The following is an 18,282-nucleotide window of genomic DNA, read 5'->3' on the forward strand; positions in this document are numbered from 1 at the left end:
TACTCATACCCTTGTGAATGGGTAGGTGATGTATGTAATATAACAAAAGGGATACCATCTTAAAGTGTGATATCACGCTACCATCACCAAGTGCAATCCAAACATCACAACGTCACTTAACATTACATCACCTAGCATCACTGCATCACCAAAGTGATGATGATACTACTCTTATAATAAGTAACGTTTTGTAATGTATATGACAATGTGATATCACATTATAAAACATCACCAAATATTTTTTACATTCAAATCCTCAACGATACCCTAGGAGGGAATGTAGCCGGTGTTGTGTTCACACATCATGTGACTCAGGTACTTATTATACGATACAAATCTCTCTGTTAGTGAAATTCGAATGGCGACATTCCACTGCAACACTCAACAGGAGAGAGAGCCGATAGGCCGGGAACTTTTCTCACTATCGGCGTTCCCGAATCCGATGTTAAGAAGGTTCCGGAAAAATCGGGCTGCCGGCTCTACTACGGGGAAGGGGACCTGCAGCCCTCGGCATCTTCATCTGAAGCGTAGATGAGGGGCCACATTTACCAAATTAATTTGCAGCATTGTAAAGCAGCAACTGCACTTATCAGTCGTCGGATTATTAGCTGCAAGACATTTATATACCTCATACAAGAACCGTGGGTTGTTGGTGGGGTAATCAGGGGCCTAAACTTCCAATATGCTGACCTGTTGTATGCCAATCGAAGTGATCGACCCCGCTCCTGCATGGTAGTCTCAAAAGACTTCCAGGCTAATTTGGTTGGCGACACCACATCGGCTAAACTAACCATTAAAAGTCAACAGGGAGATAAAAAGATACTGTGGTGCTCTCCATATTTCCCCTATGACGCAGAAGACGTCCCCAGTGGAACATTCATCAGAGCTATCCAATATGCCCAAAGTAGAGGCATGGAGGTAATAGCAGGATGTAATATCAACACTCATCACATATGCTGGGGAAGTTCCAACATCAATGCAGGAGGATCGAAACTACTGGAGGATCTAGTAGGAACCGATTTGTAGATCCTTGACTTGGGTAATGAACCCAATTTCTTCAACGTGGTCAGGCACCCTCTGACATCCGAGGATATTAAACGATATCGCTCTCGGAACACAGACGCATTGATTTCGTAATGGGCCTATGCCCATCCACATCCACCTACTCCATTTCAGAACCCGCGGAAGACAGATTGGGTGACGTATAAAATAGAATTGAGCACCCGAGTCACGATCCCTAGGAAGCGCATCAAATTGAGAAGACAACCCAGATGATCACAACTAGCATGAGAGAAGCTTTCGAAGAAAACTGTTCACTCAACATGCCAAAGAAGGGTAAAACACCATGGTGGAACTCGAATCTGGCAAAACAGAAGAGAACAGCAAGAATGCTCCCCAATCGTGCCCTGAAGTGTGATTCAGGCGCTAGCTGGAATCGCTATAAAGAGGCACAGAAGGCTCTAAAAAGAGCATAAAATCGGCTAAACGATCATCATGGAGACGCTTTTGCGAAAAGACTAAATTTCTTGAAGCAACCTCAAAGCTGAAGCGGATTCTAGTTGAAGAACGTAGCCAGAAACTGGGTTATTTACGTTTACACAACGGGAGGTACGCAGAAAACGATGAAGAAACGGCAAACTATTTGCTTGAAGTGCACTTCCCAGGCAGCATCCAAAATCTAATCTCGGGGCCAACAGGTGCATACAGCCCTCAACCGAGAGACTGAAATTTGGCATGCAAAATAGTATCACTGGAGCGAGTGAAATGGGCATTCCATAGATACAAGTCTGCAGTCCGGATGGCATCATCCCTGCGCTAGTAATAGAAGGAAGGAATGGATGCCCTGGGTCTACATATTCGGAATATATATCGTGCATGCCTAGCACACGCTTATATTCCAATTAAATGGCGGGATGTGAAGGTGTTGTTCATTCCCAAACCAGGGAAACCCACCTACACAGATGCAAAAAGCTTCTGACCGACAGTCTAATGTCTTTTCTACTAAAAGGACGAGTAGATCGACACATAAGGGATACACACATTCCTAAGTGGCCAATTCATCGTAGGCAACACGCCTACCAGAAAGGCAAATCCACGGAGACAGCACTCCATGAACTCACGGCAAAAATTGAAAAAGCCGAAAAAGAATACGCCTTAGGCGCATTCATGGACATCGGAGGTCCCTTCAGTTATGCCTAATTTGCGGCAATTTGTGATGCGGCAAGACAACTGCTAATCAGTTGGCTCCTTCACATGCTAGAGTGGAGAAAAATCCACATATTGGTCAGCCAGAAGTCTATTGAAGTAGGATGTCTTAGGGGCTGCCCACAGGGAAGGGTTCTCTCTCCGCTGTTATGGCTATTGGTAATGGATACCCTGCTGTGGCTCCTGGAGGACAAAAAATGCCTCGCGCAAGCATTTGTGGACGACCTAGTCATAATAATTCCCGGCAAGTTTGCGGACACAGTATGCGCTTCAATGCAACTCTGCATGAAATTCACAGTTGGTGCCTCCGCAATGGACTCGGTGAACGCTGGGAAGACTGGATTAGTTATGTTCACTGGGAACGTCAAGTGGGGCAGCTATACGCTACCCACCTTAACAGGGGCGGAAATCCACAAACAGTCAAGTATTTAGGAGTACATTTCGACTCCAAATTAATGTGGAAGCCCCATATCCAGGAACAATATGCTCTGGTGCTGTTGGAGTGCGCTAGGTAAGACCTGGAGACTTTCACCAAAACGGATATAGTGGATGTAAACATCGCCTGGTGGCCAAGACTAAACTTTGCTAACAGCAAGAAACTGCTCACGCAGATTCAGAGGCTTAGTTACCTAAGTATTACTGGAGTAATAAGTACTACTGCGTGCCGACTGCGGCACTTGAAGCTATCCTGAATCCACCCCCCATTCACTTGGAGCAACCAATGACGCATATAGACTCGATACCATTGGAGCGTGGAAATTCGACAAATCACATGGTCATGTGTCTATCGGGAAAATTCTTTGACAAGCATCCGGTAGCTCTGATACCGACCGATCATATGGTTTCCAGATGCGTCTTTGAAAAGACATAAACTATCGTAATCATCGAAAGAGAAGAATGATCGACAAGTGGCCATGAGTCCTTTCAGATTCCAGATTTAATAATCTTCACCGACGCGTCAGTAATGGAGGGCGGATCGGGCGCAGAGATGTTCTCGGGGGATCAAATTATGGAACTGGCCCGACCTTTCAGAAAAATGGTTGCGACAAAAATGGCGGAATTATCAGCACTAAACAGCAACGTCATATCAAGCCAATTGATTGAACGGAACATCCCTGATGTGGATGCCGAGGCACTCAAACATCGCTGGTAATGAGGAAACTGACAGAGTGGCTTGCCGAGGGTCTGGATCCACAATGGCGGGTCCGGAACCAGCTTTTGGAATCCGCGCATCCACTGTCAAGTCTACTCTGATGGGTGAAATTGCAAGAATTCACGCAGCCGAGTGGAGAAATTTGAACTCTTGTCGGCAGGCTAAAATCCTTGTAAAAGAACCTGGGGTCAGTACAGCGGCATTTTTGTTGTCTCTTAAGAAATGGAGCATGAAAACCCTAGTAGGACTTTTAACGGGACACTGCTCCTTAAACTACCATATGAAAAAGATTGAGGTGGTGGTTTCGGCTATGTGCAGCCAATGTAGAGACGGCCCTGCACTTTATATACAGCAGTCCTCTCCCCCCTCAGATCTCAGCCGAAAACACTTTGGTAAGATTTTGTTCAATGAAGAATCTGCACTCTCTACCTCTGGAGAATGTTCTCAGATTCGCTGAAGCCTACGAACGCCGTAGGCGGGAAACCATTGAATAGACGATTTACGGGGACAGTACAGGCCTGAGTGCTCGGCTACCCCTAGTAAACTAAACTAACTTATAAGACGATATAGCTATCGATTTTTGAAGCACCTAAAGAGACTGCCGCCGTTAACTTAAACCGATGGGGAGCGCTGTTACTACTAGACCAAAAATTACTCTGGAAGACACATGTCGGAAACACTTGTCGGAACGTCCACGAGGGCTCTGATGGCTTGCAGATCCATAGTAGGAAAAAAATGGGGTTGCAGCCCGAAGATACTACTTTGGATATATACTGCAATAGTAAGGCCAATGATTACCTATGGAGCGGTAATCTGGGCAGAAAGAACCCAACTCAGCACACAAGCCAGGGAATTACATAAGCTCCAAAGGCTGGCTTGCGTCTGTATCAGTGGGGCAATGAGGACATGCCCAACGGCAGCCCTGGAGGTCCTTCTGGGATTAACCCCTCTCCATCTGCACATACAGATGCAGGCAAGGAGATCAATATTCAGGATGGCCGGTAGTATGAGTGAGGCGGGGAGCTGCCTAAATCGAAGGAAGATTGATATCCTTTCTAGGCGGTATCCCGAATTACTGATACCGAGGGACAACATGACAACGAGGTTTCACTTCGATAAGAAGTTTGAAACACGTTGGAGTAACAAGGCAAACTGGGAGAGTGTGGCTGCGACATACGGCTTAAACCACCAACTGATTACTTGGTACACTGACGGATCCCTCACAGCAGAGGGAGCGGGTGCCGGTGTCATTGGTCCAAGGAAAATGTACTTTGAGCCAATGGGCAGGTACACTAGCATATTCCAGGCGGAAATTTACACCATAGACATGCCTCCTTTAATCTGCAAAGGAACTACAGGGGGTAGAACATAGCTATTCTCACCGATAGCCAAGCAGCGATCAAGGCACTTAGGTCCAACCCGGTGAACTCTAAACTGGTATGGGAATGCCTTGAGAGACTGAATACACTCGGCTCGTCCAACAAGGTCTGGATGCTTTGGGTTCCAGGCCATGCTGGGTTGGAAGGCATCGAGGCAGCGGATGAACTAGCCAAGAAGGGAGCAGGGACGCCTTTACACGGGCCAGAATCCTTCTATGGAATCGGAAACGGTTTCATGGCTATGAATCTAAGAAACGAAAAGAAACGGTTGAAGGAACTATATTGGGCGGGCCTACCAGGGATGGAGCAGTCCAGGGTGCTTATTGGGGATACGAGCCCATTCGTACAAAGGATTGCTTAAACCTCACCAAAAAGAACCTCCGAATCATAGTGGGAATTCTCACTGGTCACTGTCGGCTGAACTATCAGCTAGGGAAGCTAGGGATATCTACGGACACTGCCTGCAGGTTTTGTGAGGAGGAGGACGAAACCTCTATACACGTCCTGGGACAGTGTCCGGCACTTGTGCAAAGTAGGTCGATACATCTGGGAGAACACTTAATACCAGATGCAAAGCTGAAACATCTGGAAGTAGGGAACATACTAAAGTTCCTAACGGTTACAGGCCTGCTTGAGATACTATGATCAACAGGTACACTATAACCAGTAAAAGGCACAATAGTTCTTCAAGGACCTTCAAGGGCCTTCAAAGTAAATTTCCTTTTTGGGGATGTATATTCCCAATAATAAAACAAAAGGGCAATGATTCGAGGTTTTATGTTTAAAAAGGACGACATCCGTGAATTCAACCGATTCCATGACAGGAGGGATACAATTTAACTGAGGAACACTAATTTCTTACCAAGTTCTCTGGTTCAACATTCAGCTTTCTATGTTACCTTTCAACTTCATGACGCCTTAATGTTCGGCTGTCATCTAAAATATTTCGCAGCAAGTAGCCTACCAGCTTCTATGGTTGTTGAAGAATCACCAGAAGTGGCATTCCCAATTATGGAGAAAGCATTACATGTACAACTCCATTCATAAGGATCCAGAAGTTAATTCCAGATTAATTATAGTAATAAGCATGAAAATCATCACGGGTGATATTACGTTGTGAATAGGTGGATTCTTGTGATAAAACCAATCTATTTGATGGCCCCTTCCTGGCTTCGACCCATAATGTCCATCACAACGCTAGTAGCCTGTCATACAGTGGTTTTTTAATTAACTCCGGAACTATATCATCGGGACCACCGACAATTTCAATAATTCCACAATAGATGAATGGGGACCTACTTTCCCTGGTCAGATTTCCTTGAATTATCTCTCATTGGCTGCATGTAAACATTGCGTTATTGCTCACATATTTCAATAATCACACCTGTGACTTATTATCATTTCCCCGGTTGATTTATTAATCTAATCTTCTGTCTTTGGAGGGGCCCACTTCAGGCTACCATTAAGTAATCGATATCGTAGTAAGCGCCGGGGACCTGGGTGTTCAGTGAAACACCTCGTTCAGACACTACTTCCCGAATGAATTGAACATGGAGAGTGTCTACAAATGTGCTGCACTTAGTTCTAGTTGAAGGAGTGACATTGGGAAATTGACATACAAATGAAAAATGGATGGCGTATCAGAATAAATTTGATAAATAATCAATTTTTATCAGTAGACACTACAGTCCATGAGTATATTTCGACTTGTGTGTGAGTAGAAATAAGCATGTGTAGAAGAAAATGATAGATATGGAAAGATATAAGGTGCAAGCGTGGGGCTTACTCAGTTGGCGCCCAATTATTATATTTACTCCTCCGGAAGTTGACAGAAAACTTGGAAGTTTCGGAGGTAAACATGTATTTGTCAAGGGATATGACTAAAAATAAACAGAAGCAATTAGGCTTCATTAAGTATTCTTTCTACAGCCATGATTAGCTTCTAAAGCGACCGGTAAGGGGGTAGGGTGGTTTGTTGGTCTAAATGTTGAAGGGATAAATGTAAGCTATGGGATACTTAAGGCAGTAGTTGACACTCAAAAACGGTAAGTTTGCCATTCGGTTCTTCATCTCCTTAGCAAGCAAAGGAGTTCCGCGATTAACACCACGACCCGTTGTGAGACAGTGCGATAAGCAGACGCCACTCGCCAAGCTCCCCGTCCCTGCATTTGGGCAAAGAGTACACGATGAACGTCTTTGCCAAGGACATCAACTAGCAGGGCTAGCAACATGCAAATTTCGGAACTTTATTGCTATCGAAACATCAACAATGTCGAAAACCTTCGGCTATCGAAAACGGACCATGATTGGTTTGTGGAATGTACGCACACTCCTCGAAAACGGTATCGAGGGTCCCCAAAACGCTCGTTCTCTCCAACTTGAGCGAGCATTTTCACGATATAAGCTGCACATTCTGAGCCTAAGCGAATGCGAATTTGGCACTGTGTTTTTGTACTCTGTAGCAGACGCGAATTCGGTGTCAAATTATTTCTGACAGTTCTCTTAACCTTGAACCCGGTTTCTGACAGACTCTGACTGCAAGATTCCGGTCCAAGTTAAGGAATTTCACAGTTGTATGGAGACGTTCGATATAATGGAGAAGAATGCTTTCTACGAGCAATTACCCGCAGTTCAGAGTAGGCTTCCCAAAGGTGACATTGTGATCGTAATGGGTGATCTGAATTCCAAAGCGAGAAACACAGTCTTGGCTACTGCAAATATAATGACAGGAGGTTTGGGGATTTCTGCAACTGAACGAGCACAGAACCCGCTATGGTCAGTTCAGTTTTAAACGATCGGCACCGTTCGAATAATCAGATTTACCAATTTGCGATCAGCAGTAGATTTACGAGTTGTCTCCTGGATGTGCCTAGCAAAATAGGCGCTGACATCAACCTCGAAAGAGATCACCATGTATTGGCCACTTACGTTCGCTTACGCTTGTGTGTTGCACCCACTTCTCACAGAGTTGGAGAATCGATGCGCCTTTTTATCGGATACAAGGCAGACGGTTGACAATTGAAGACTCTATTGGCCGCTTCGAGCTCGAACTGCGATACCGAGCGGAATCCCGAGTAGTTCAGCTTAGTGTATGGTACACCGTGATACCGATACGGACTGTTCCTCCGAGCCGAAGTGAAATCAATCAATGCATTCAAGCAGAGTAAAGTCGCTGGGCTTGACGTAGAGCTATTTATCGCTGCACCTACAATTACTGCAGCTCTGCTGCTTCTACTCGTATGAAAATCTTGGGAATCCAAGACCTTTGCCAAGGTGTAAAAAAACGGGATGATCGTCAAGATCCTAAAAAAAATCCTGGAATGCGTCAAAGAACATCTCGAAAACGTGATCGATAGAGCGCAGGCTGGTTTCCGCCCCGGATCCTGCGACACTGGCCACATCAATATCCTAGGGATCATTTTGGAATAGTGCGTACAGTTTAGATCTTCGCTGCACCTGCTTTTCATCGATTTCGAATAATCTTTCGATAGCGTGAACAGGGAGTGTATCTGGAGTGCTCAACGGTGGGGCGAGCATTCCAGAGAAATTAATAGCTACCATATTGTCAGAGCAAATACGATGGCGTGCTGCAACGAGGTAAAATTTCGGAGGATTTTGAGGTCCAAAGTGGAGCAGCGGTGACGTTTTTCATGTTGCCTTGTCCGGAGCACGTGGAGGAATTCAATGGACGATGACATCTTTTCTCAAACACCTCGACTATGTTGATGACATCTGTTTGCTCTTTCACCGGGTCCTGGACCTTGGCCACATGGCTCTGGATTTGGAAAGACAGGCAAATAGAGTTGTTGGAGCGCATTTCAGATAACCGTGAACGACGCGTCTTTTTTAAGTATAATTATCTGAGAATACGTCCTTAAAATTTCAAGTTGATCCGACTGAGATATGATCGTTGAAAGAGAAGAATCCGTTCCGTAAACGACTTGAAGTTGAAACTCTAAACTCGTTTTTGTACAAATAACATTTTTGAAGCCTGTAACCAAAATTACTCGAAAACTACTGAACCGATCTTTTTAAAATTTGACAGTCTTATTGAATACATAAAAATATAGAGTTTAATCGTTAGATTTGCTTTTTTTCTGTCACCTCCAATGCCGCGTCATCGTTAAATAGTTTTCCTCCAAGGGCTCTTCCTCTTAGTGGCCCAGAAAATTCATGATGTTTCGAAGGTTTCTCAGCCAAAGAAGTTGACTATGTGCGGCCTTGCCTTGTCATGAACAAAAATCAGGATTTTATCTTCATTTTTCGTCATAATGCCAATTTCGCGGCATCCAGCATTTCAGAATAATACTGTGCCTTAAGGGGGTCACCCTATGTGAGATGTCATTACTTTACGGGCTGACAATCTCATCTTGTCCTTCATTGGTGTCCCCTCGCCACTCTTCTGCATTCCATACTGGCCATACTCTGACTCGAGTGTGTAATAATGCATCCAAAATTGTCACAGGAGCCTCTTGCTGGAATCGTCGGAACAAACTGAGAAACTTCCAATCGATGCTGCTGTGGTCTTTCGATAGAAAAGATGGTACCAATTTATCAGAGACTTTTCGAAATTTCAAGTCATCCGCCACAATTTTTGGACACTTCCATAGTTTATGTTGACTTCCTCAATGATTTCGAATAGGGATTATGATCGATTCTGCTCTATGAGCCTGCAGACCGTGTTGATGTTTTCCGCTGTAACACTCGTCCTTGGGCGCGTAATGGTTTCTTTCGATACTAAGGGGTTCGAAAGCATCACGTTCGAAGCGTCCTTTTCAATAAAGTATCACAATCCTATCTAAGTATAAAACCCCTTCCCCTCAGAGAACGTCAACGGGTCGCCCACGGAGAGTGAAATCCCTGATGTGCCCTCCAAGCTGGCAGTATACCTGCGTCCTAGGTAGTAGCCTTGAGAAAGCCTTTCAGTGAAGGATGAACCGCGAATGACCGTTACATGCGGGACACACTGGGAGACCTCGGAGCCGTCGAGAGTTCTGCCAGCATCGACAAGGTGATGTGAGCCTAGCTCTGCCAAAGTGGTAGTTGTGACGTGTATGTGTCCTTCGGGACCTTGGTCGGGTAGGGTGCATTGAACCCGTGCTGGTAGACCGCGTTGCCCCGAGTGAACACTGATGCGTCCGTGAGTTTCAGGATCAGCAAGCGTAGGTCTGGCCTCAGGGAATCGGGATAAGGGCTTTGCCCTAGAAGCTATACCCGTTTCTGAAATCGTGCATATGTGGTCGGTAGCGTTCCTCGAGAAGAACATTAGCAAAGACATCAAAAACGGGCTGATGGAACTGGAGAAAGCACTGGACCGCATCTCCTTCTACAGGCGAACGTGGACATCAGCGGAAGACGCGCGGAAAATAGAAACAGCCACACTTTCCGCTAAAAACACTGTCCGTGGCAAACGAATCGCAGATTACCTATTGCAAAGGGACAAAAAAAAGAAGGACAAAAGCAAAGAACTCGCTACACCGTCTGTCAAAAGACAAGGAGGTTCCAAACCAAAAACCAGTAGCAGAAAAGACAAGAAAACTAAGAACTAAACGGTCGGCTCTGCTCATTAAGAAGACGGAAGGCAAGATATTTGCGAAAGTCCTAAGTGAAATTCGCTACAAGATAAAACTCAAAGACAATGGAGCAAAAGTGTCTTCCATATGAAAAATGAAGGGTAGCGACCTCCTCGTGACAAACCTATGTACTGATGGACGGCAAAAATTACCGACCTACGAAAAAAGTGGTATAAGCTCCGTCGTTTGGCATAAGGTTTGCACGGCAGCGAGAAAGCCTGCGCCATAAAGGGAGAGTATTGATCAGCAAAGAGGAGACTCCGCATTGCGATAAATAAAAGCTCGCCACTAGCAGAATCTAGCCAATGAAGTTATAAACTTGCCACCCGGAAAATCGAGGCTCTGGGGAAACCCGGCATACTAAGTACCAACTAAATGGACCGCATTGTACGGGTATTATTCACCATACAGGATGTATGAGGTTGTTCGGGTTCACAGCAGGGAGATCCACGGTGGATGCTGTTATGGAGGTCCGTTCATCGAGGCGAGGCACACAGCCGCCGATCTCGACGCTCGTCATAACGCTTACCGAAAGATAGTAAGATATGCTAGGCACATTAGAAAACTCATTCCACATGCCGAGCTGAAAGGCCGCTCTATGAGACGCTAGAGAGTCAGAGGAAGATGGAAATCACGTTGGGAATAGCACAGGGATCCATTCTAGGACCGGGTCTTTGGAACGCATGTTACGATAGTCTGCTAAGAAAAGTCGCGCCTGGTCGGTTATGCAGACGACATTGCGGCACTTGATGCCGAACGAACAGTTGAACCAGCACAAAGCAGACATAGCATATTGATGGGACGAGTAAGAGGATGCACATGGTTTCAGTCTAGCGCTGGAAAAAGCCGAAGTAGTCATCTTGACCAGAAAGAGAATCTCGATCCTGCGTCCCATATCGATCGGTGAATTGACTACAGAGTCAAAATCAGCGATTAAATATCTTGGTTTAATGCTCGACCCGAAGATGAGCTTCTTTGAGCAAATCAAAGCAGCAGATGATCTCGGCCTTGAGTCGAGTAATAGCGAATGTTGGGGGCCGAAATGGCAACTCTCTTGGCAAAATAAGCTAAGAGACAGATGGACTGCGCGACTCATCGACAATTTAGATCCGTGGCTGAACTAAACACATCGTGAATTTGATTACTTACTTGTAAGTGGGCGTGGTGGTTTTCAGTCTTCCCTGCACAAGAACAGGAAGGCACGATCTCCAGATTGTGTATTCTGTAATGAAGTAGTTGACGAAGCCGAAAACGTCTTTTTCTCTTGCGAAAGGGAGACGGCTTTCGACAGCAGCTTTATGCAGACATAGGGGATCTCGACCCGCGGAGGGACCGAATGGGAAGGGGTTTCCTGAACTAACACTCCCCTCCCTTTGGTGAAAGGGATTCCCTGGGCTGCCGGTTCTCTAAGCCGAGAAGCCCGAAGTGATGTGTCAAACGGTTCCAGGCTAGTTCTCTGATGACAGGAAGCTGTTTATTTGGTAGTCCGATGGCATACTGTTGCAGTATTCAACACTGCATGCGTAAACGCATTCACCTACCCTACTCCCAGAAAAAAAGTATGACACCCCTTGGGAATCTTACAAACAAATCGGAAAACCGGAAGCTTGACGCTTCAGGTATAAAAGGTTTTGTGTTTCCCTATGTGAGGAGGATAACGCGGTTTACCATTGCCTGATACCATTGACTCGAACTATTTAAATCGCTCAGTTCTGTTAGTGGTAGTGACCTGCTCAGAACTGTGCAATTTAAATATGTCAGGTCAATGCTATCAGCCAATCTAGAATTGCATAATGAAATTGCTTCACGCATTAACACAACTTGAATGAAGAGGCATTTCACAACTGGTGTTCTTTGTGATCGGTGTATCAGCGAACGTCTCAAATTTAGAATTTACCGCAATGTCGTTCGTCCTTTATGGTTCTGAGTGCTAGCCGACTATAAAAGGCAATGAACGACGTCTTGCGATAATGGAGACGAAGATTTTGCGTTGGACTAGTGGCGTGACACCTTTTGATCACATCCGAAATGAGGATATCTGCATGGGGTTGGGGATCGTGGAAAAATTGCCAGAGAGGCGTCTTCCGTGGTATGTTTGGTCGCACTAACGAGAATTCACTTGCCAAGATTGGCCTGAACATCGTCGATGGTAAACGACCAAAAGGCAGGCCGAAACAACGGTAGCTTGATACGCTGGATGGGGATTTGAAAACCTTGAGATTACATCCAAATCAAGCATTTGATAGAGCCAAATGGCGAAGTCAATCACGACAAGCCGACCCCGCTTACGAACGGGACAAAGGTTGAAGAAAAAGAAGATGTTCTCCAGTTGCGACGGGTAGCATCACATCTGCTAACGAAAATCCTGCGAGACGTCAACGAATCCGGAATATTCCATTAGATGTGAGTGGCGAGTACAATCGGCCAGCAAGGCCTGAGTGCCCAGAAGCGATAGCTTCTCCCCCACCACATACACCCTCCTTTCCTTGGTTGAGGTGCGATGTTTGTTGAGCCGCGTTTTGAAATTGTGAGTTAGAGAATGGGTCCATTGAAGAAATCATCACTTTCCAGCCCTCACAATACCCGCCTTTTCAACAAATTTTAAAACTAAAACTGGATTCGCCAAGTACTAATCGAGAACTTTCATTTGATACCCCACATATGACTATATTCAGTGAAAAAAAATTACACTCCCCTTTGGAGGCTCCCCCTTAAACTCAACCTAGTTGTAATTGCATGTGTGGGCGTTCACGGTTTCCGTCTTCCCACCAAATTTAGTGTAAATCTGAGAAAAGTGCGTGTGGGAGACAGATAAACAATGAACCGATTTTAATAAAATTTCGTTTTACACAAAACCTTAAAAACTAACAAAACTTCCACATTCTTAACGGAGGGATCAAGTAGAACAAAGGAGACGTAGTCACTGTTTTTACTTCTCTGACTCTCCCTTGATCGCTAGAAACATTCGAATATACATTTTGGCGGGAACAACTGTTTCCCGAAATACAGTGTCTACGCCGTTAACAATTTCTTCTTATCCCATTTACAAATGATGACACTAATTGATAATGCAGCCTAGGGTGGAAATACATCTGCGTTTTATTAGGTTTTGATTGCCTTAAGTGCTGGTGACGAAATCGACCAGCCAAATAGGTTACACCCCTCAAACGAGCAACCCTTCGAAAGCATTTCAGGGATACCAGCTGACGGAACCGCATTACCTCATGAAGAAAAGGAGCGGAATTTTTCGAATTCTTAAGATAATTTTCACAGGAGAGTGCAGAAGAATGTATTTTAGGGGAGGAAATTTAGAGTGGAAAAAAACTCGTAATACTGTTATGATTGTCTACTGTACAAAAAAGGGAACAATAATGCATCCCTCGTAACTCACCTATAGCATGACTACATTTGGCCAATACCAGCCAAACGACGAGTAAAATAATCCCAAATCGTGGAACACCTTCCACAAACGTTCTTCGCTTCCGCTCCCTTTCCTCCATTGTTACTTTCCAATCGGCCAAAATTCCCACTGACAAAAATCACTGATCGCGGATCTCGTTTTCAATTGATTTCGCCAATTGCGCGACCTCCATTCAGAGCAAGCGGCCGCCGCAAACCATTGCACCCACCACCGAAATCACGCACAGAAGCACCGCGTTTTCCGCGCCACAGAGCATTCCCCGATAAAACAAAAGAATTCCGCAATCTCCACAATCTGGACCGCACTCGCCGCAGATGAGAACGTACACAATCGCCGTGGATGCACTTAACCGCCGGAACGATCGCTCGCGTCCGATTTGCCCCGCTCTCCCGTGCCCTCGTCTAAGCAAAACACGCTGGCGCTGAACCAACACACCTTGGTAAACACCTGGTCGCACACACTCAAACCACTGCGGAGCTGGAGCCGTTGCCCGTCGGCGATTAGCTCCGTGAACGTCGCTCTCTTTCCCGCGTGAGAAACAAGAAGATCACGATCACTGGCTGAATCCACGACTTGGCCTCCTTTTGTGCAAAAATCACTAAAAACAGCGCCGTCCCCGGGGTCCTTAGCAGTCCAGCACGTCCTCTCGGTTACATGCTGGCCGTTGCACGGAATTGTCGCGTTGCAATTGGGAGCGGACCATCGGCCACGGACGGGGGAAGAAGCTGCTCCCGCGAAACAATGCTCCAAGGCTGGGCACCATCGACTGCTGGCGCGGCCAAGTCGAAACTCAAAGGACACTCGCAAGCACAGCGCTCGTCTCACTTTCACTTCGCTGCCAGCACACGGGAACGCAATCCACCTGTTGCGTTAGTCACACGCTTGTGCAATACTCCCGGCAAACAAGAAGCACAAACGGAAGTCGGAAAAACAAACAACGCGCAGCACCTCCACCGTCAACTTCTGAAATGCAACTGAAACCAACTGTCAAGAAGTTTGTGAGCGTGTTTGTTGTTCAGAAACCGGTTTTTCAAGTCCCTGTGCTGGAGAGAGCGACATCTGGCTGTAACGGATATGTTAAAATATACAATTATCATGAAGCTGAAGCACAGATGGCGCTTTGATTCAGATAAAATTCCATGGAATTTTGACGTAACGTAAGCTATGGCGGTTATGGCGATTTTCTATTACGCATTTCAAAGCGTGTGTACAGTTTCTTTTAGAGTTCGCTTGTGTCCGTAAAAGGCGCGGAACCAGCTTATACTGGCGCCACCCATGGACTGGGCAACTTCAATATCACCACACAACTCCTCCATTCGGCCAAAAAGGCCGTTACGGCCGAAGAAATGATTAGAGCTCCCCTCTTGGGGACCAGCCCGACGTTCGGATCGGTGTTTCCAAGACGAATTCAATTCTTTTATCTTCTCTCTGACAACGAGCATCGCCACGAAGCGACGCACGTACGTTCCGGAACCTCGAAATCTGCTGACAATGCCAACCCACCGTTAGTTAAAGATAAGAATAGAATTAGCTTTCTCCCCCCCCCCCCGGATTTTCTTGTATGGATTCACAGCCAGGGCACTCGGTCTTGTCATCAAGAACATAGACAAAAATGTCAAGTTTGAAATTACCAACCCACCGGCCGACAGGCTCAAAGTTCGGCTCACTTGTCCCAATATCCATAAGAAACTACTACACTTAATCAAAATCACAAAACTGGAAGGCCATTCGTTCACGCTGGAAGAGGAGAGGAAGTCAACCCTCATCCTCCCCCCATGAGTTCACTTCCGAAGACGTGGCTTCGGAAATTAAGAAGCTAACGCAGATTACGCCTGTCCGCATTACTAGGCTTTCCACCCTATGGTCACGTGCCAATGACACCAATTTGAGCCTCTTCCATGTGACTCTCAATATAGGCCAATATAGTCACGAAACACGGATTAGCTGGAAGAAACCCCCAAAAGGGGACGTCACCCAATGTTTTAATTGCCAACAATTTGGCCACGTATCTGCAAACTGCGGATACGACCCCAGATGTGTGAAGTGCGTGGGTCGACACGCCTCCAGGGACTGCCCCCGTTCGAAAGTAGAAGACCACGCCGAAAAGGAGTCGGCGGCACCTCTCAAATGTGCAAACTGTGGCAACTGGGTCACCCTGCCAACTTCTCTAAGTGCTGCCGTAGGCTGGAATCTATCCAGCGCATAGAAAGAGCAAAAAGCATCCCGCACTCTCGATCTGTTTCGTTCTTCCCCCACCTTGACAGACCCTCCCCTGTTCATGTCTCGCAGCCTAACACTCTGCTTCATGCCAACTGGGCCGCCCCTCTTTCACTGACCCCGTCTTTCACCGCAGTGGCGAGAGTCGAGCAAGACCCGAAACCCTTAGCCCTTTATCGCCCCCACATTCTTCCATTCCCAGGGGTTTCTTCATGGAAGCCAGGTCCCTATTCAATATGCCTTTCTCCTCGCTGTGGAACACAATCTCTGACTTCTCTCACAACTATCTCCGTCTCCCCCCTGAAGACACACCCTTACAATTCCTCTTCAAATTGCTACACAACCAAAATGAAGATGCTCACACTCAACACTAATTCGCTCATTTCTAATGACAAACGTCTCGCTCTCCACAAGCTCCTGGAGGATTCCGATCCTAATCTCGCTCTTCTAAACGAAACCAGACTGGGGGAAGCCCCCTACGTACAACTACATGCTTCCGGCTACAGTATTTTCCGTAACGACGCGGGCAGGGGCACAGCCATATTAGTGAGAGCGGAACTAAGGGCAAATAGCTTTCCATCGGCTGCACTGGTATCAAACTGCCTGTTAGCAGTAGTCAGACTTCCTGTTCGAGGTGGTGGCGACCTCCGAGTCCTAATCGGCTCTCTCTCTCTACTTCGCGGGCGGCACAGGTCGTCACCTCACACCCATTCTAGCCGAACTCTGGGAAATCGCGATCAGTTTCGATGCCTTCATCCTAGGCGGTGACCTCAACGCGAGGCACGTATCTTGGGGCGACTCAGTTAGCAACGAAAACGGCAAAGTGCTCTTCGATTAGTTCCAGTCAGGTCCATTTCTTAGCGCGGACATTATTAACGCAGGACTGCCATCCTTTCCTCGTGGATCTTCTTCCCTAGACGGCTTTATCATCTCGTCCAATCTCTCAGCATATGTCACTAGCTACTCCTCTTTGGCAGCCCACTCCAATCATCTTGCCCTCAGCCTCTCTCTACATCTACAGCATATTCTCCCTTCACTCCACCATCCGCATAAATGCAGATGCTTCAATCTGACAAACTGGGACGATTTCCAACGCGATTTAGCCAGTGCGCTGGGCCCTCCCCTGGACAAATCACGCATCCACTCTAATGATGAGCTAGATACATACATCCGGAAAGTCAACTCTGCCTTCGAAGCTACAATTGACAAACACGCTCCAGTTAAAGAACCTGGTTACTACAATTCTGCCCCCGCAAGCTGCTGCTTTATCGAGCACCAGCGTAGTCTCAGTTCCTGAGATGCCGCTGACTGGCTCTGCTTATACCTCGCCGGCGACTGCAGCCAACAAAACTGGCGCCATACCTAAGTCGTCCCGGTCGGTTAATTCTAATTCTCTGCCTCCATCTGCCTCGCTCTATTCCAGTGTGTCCATAAAAGATGGTATCAACCCGATGACGTCCGCTAGCCTACTGAAAAATCCTCCATCCGAGGGACAAGTTCCCTACGCAACATCGGATGCGCTACGAAGTTCTGACGTTTATACTACAATCGCTACATTAGCACCATCGCACGCTTCCTCCTGTGTATCATCGACGCCCGCCACCGCTGAACCGCAGGCCCTTCCGACCTCATGTCGTCCGAGCGGCCCCCAATTGAACGTCGCCTCGCCACCGAAACAGCTGTTCGTGTCAAGGCTAGCGTACTCCACTACGCCCGACGAAATTCTGGCCTATATCAGAAGCAAAAGCAACTCAACTTTGTCACCTCTTTCCTGTGTGAAGCTGACGAAGGATGGCTCTCCTGACCGAGTGATAGCTTCATTCAAAGTGACATATCCCCATGACTTCGATGCTATCGTCCAATCCTGCTTTTGGCCACAGGGGGTCTTCGTTAAGCCTTATCAGAAGTCTAAGATTCGCGAAAATTTCCGGCCTGCCCGCCTGCCTCGCCGAACTTGAATGATTCCAATAACTATACGCTATTTTATCAAAATGTAAGGGGTCTAAGGACCAAGCTGCCGGATTTCAAACTGTCGGCCTTAGCATTCCAACATCATGTCATCTGCATTTCTGAAACCTGGCTGGATGACAGGATTTTAGATTCTGAGCTCCTCGAAGGTTACTCTGTCTTTCGTTGTGACAGAGACTGCGTTGCGCTTGGCAAGACAACTGGCGGAGGTGCCCTAATAGCTGTTAAGTCCCCTCTCCGTGCCGAAATCATCTTTTCCTCCTCTTCCTACGATTCTGTTACCATACGTGTCCTTCCGCCAAACGTATGTCCCTTTATCATATCGTGTGTATATTTTCCCTGCCTAAGCCCGCCTTCTCTGTACGA

General features: G+C 46.6%; 1 protein-coding gene across 11 annotated transcripts in view; it reads right to left on the reverse strand.

Moving 5' to 3' along the window:
- Positions 1 to 14,696, reverse strand: part of LOC119656708 (protein sidekick) — a 475,605-nt gene extending 460,909 nt beyond the window's left edge. For all 11 annotated transcript variants that reach the window (XM_038063218.1, XM_038063229.1, XM_038063228.1 and 8 more), the window contains exon 1: positions 13,702 to 14,696. In XM_038063218.1, the coding sequence (XP_037919146.1) occupies positions 13,702 to 13,810 (109 nt within the window). In that variant the 5' untranslated portion in view covers positions 13,811 to 14,696. The remainder of the gene's footprint in view (positions 1 to 13,701) is intronic.
- Positions 14,697 to 18,282: the final 3,586 nt, after the last annotated feature.

The sequence above is a fragment of the Hermetia illucens genome, chromosome 5, assembly GCF_905115235.1.
Source record: "Hermetia illucens chromosome 5, iHerIll2.2.curated.20191125, whole genome shotgun sequence".
NCBI lineage: Eukaryota > Metazoa > Arthropoda > Insecta > Diptera > Stratiomyidae > Hermetia > Hermetia illucens.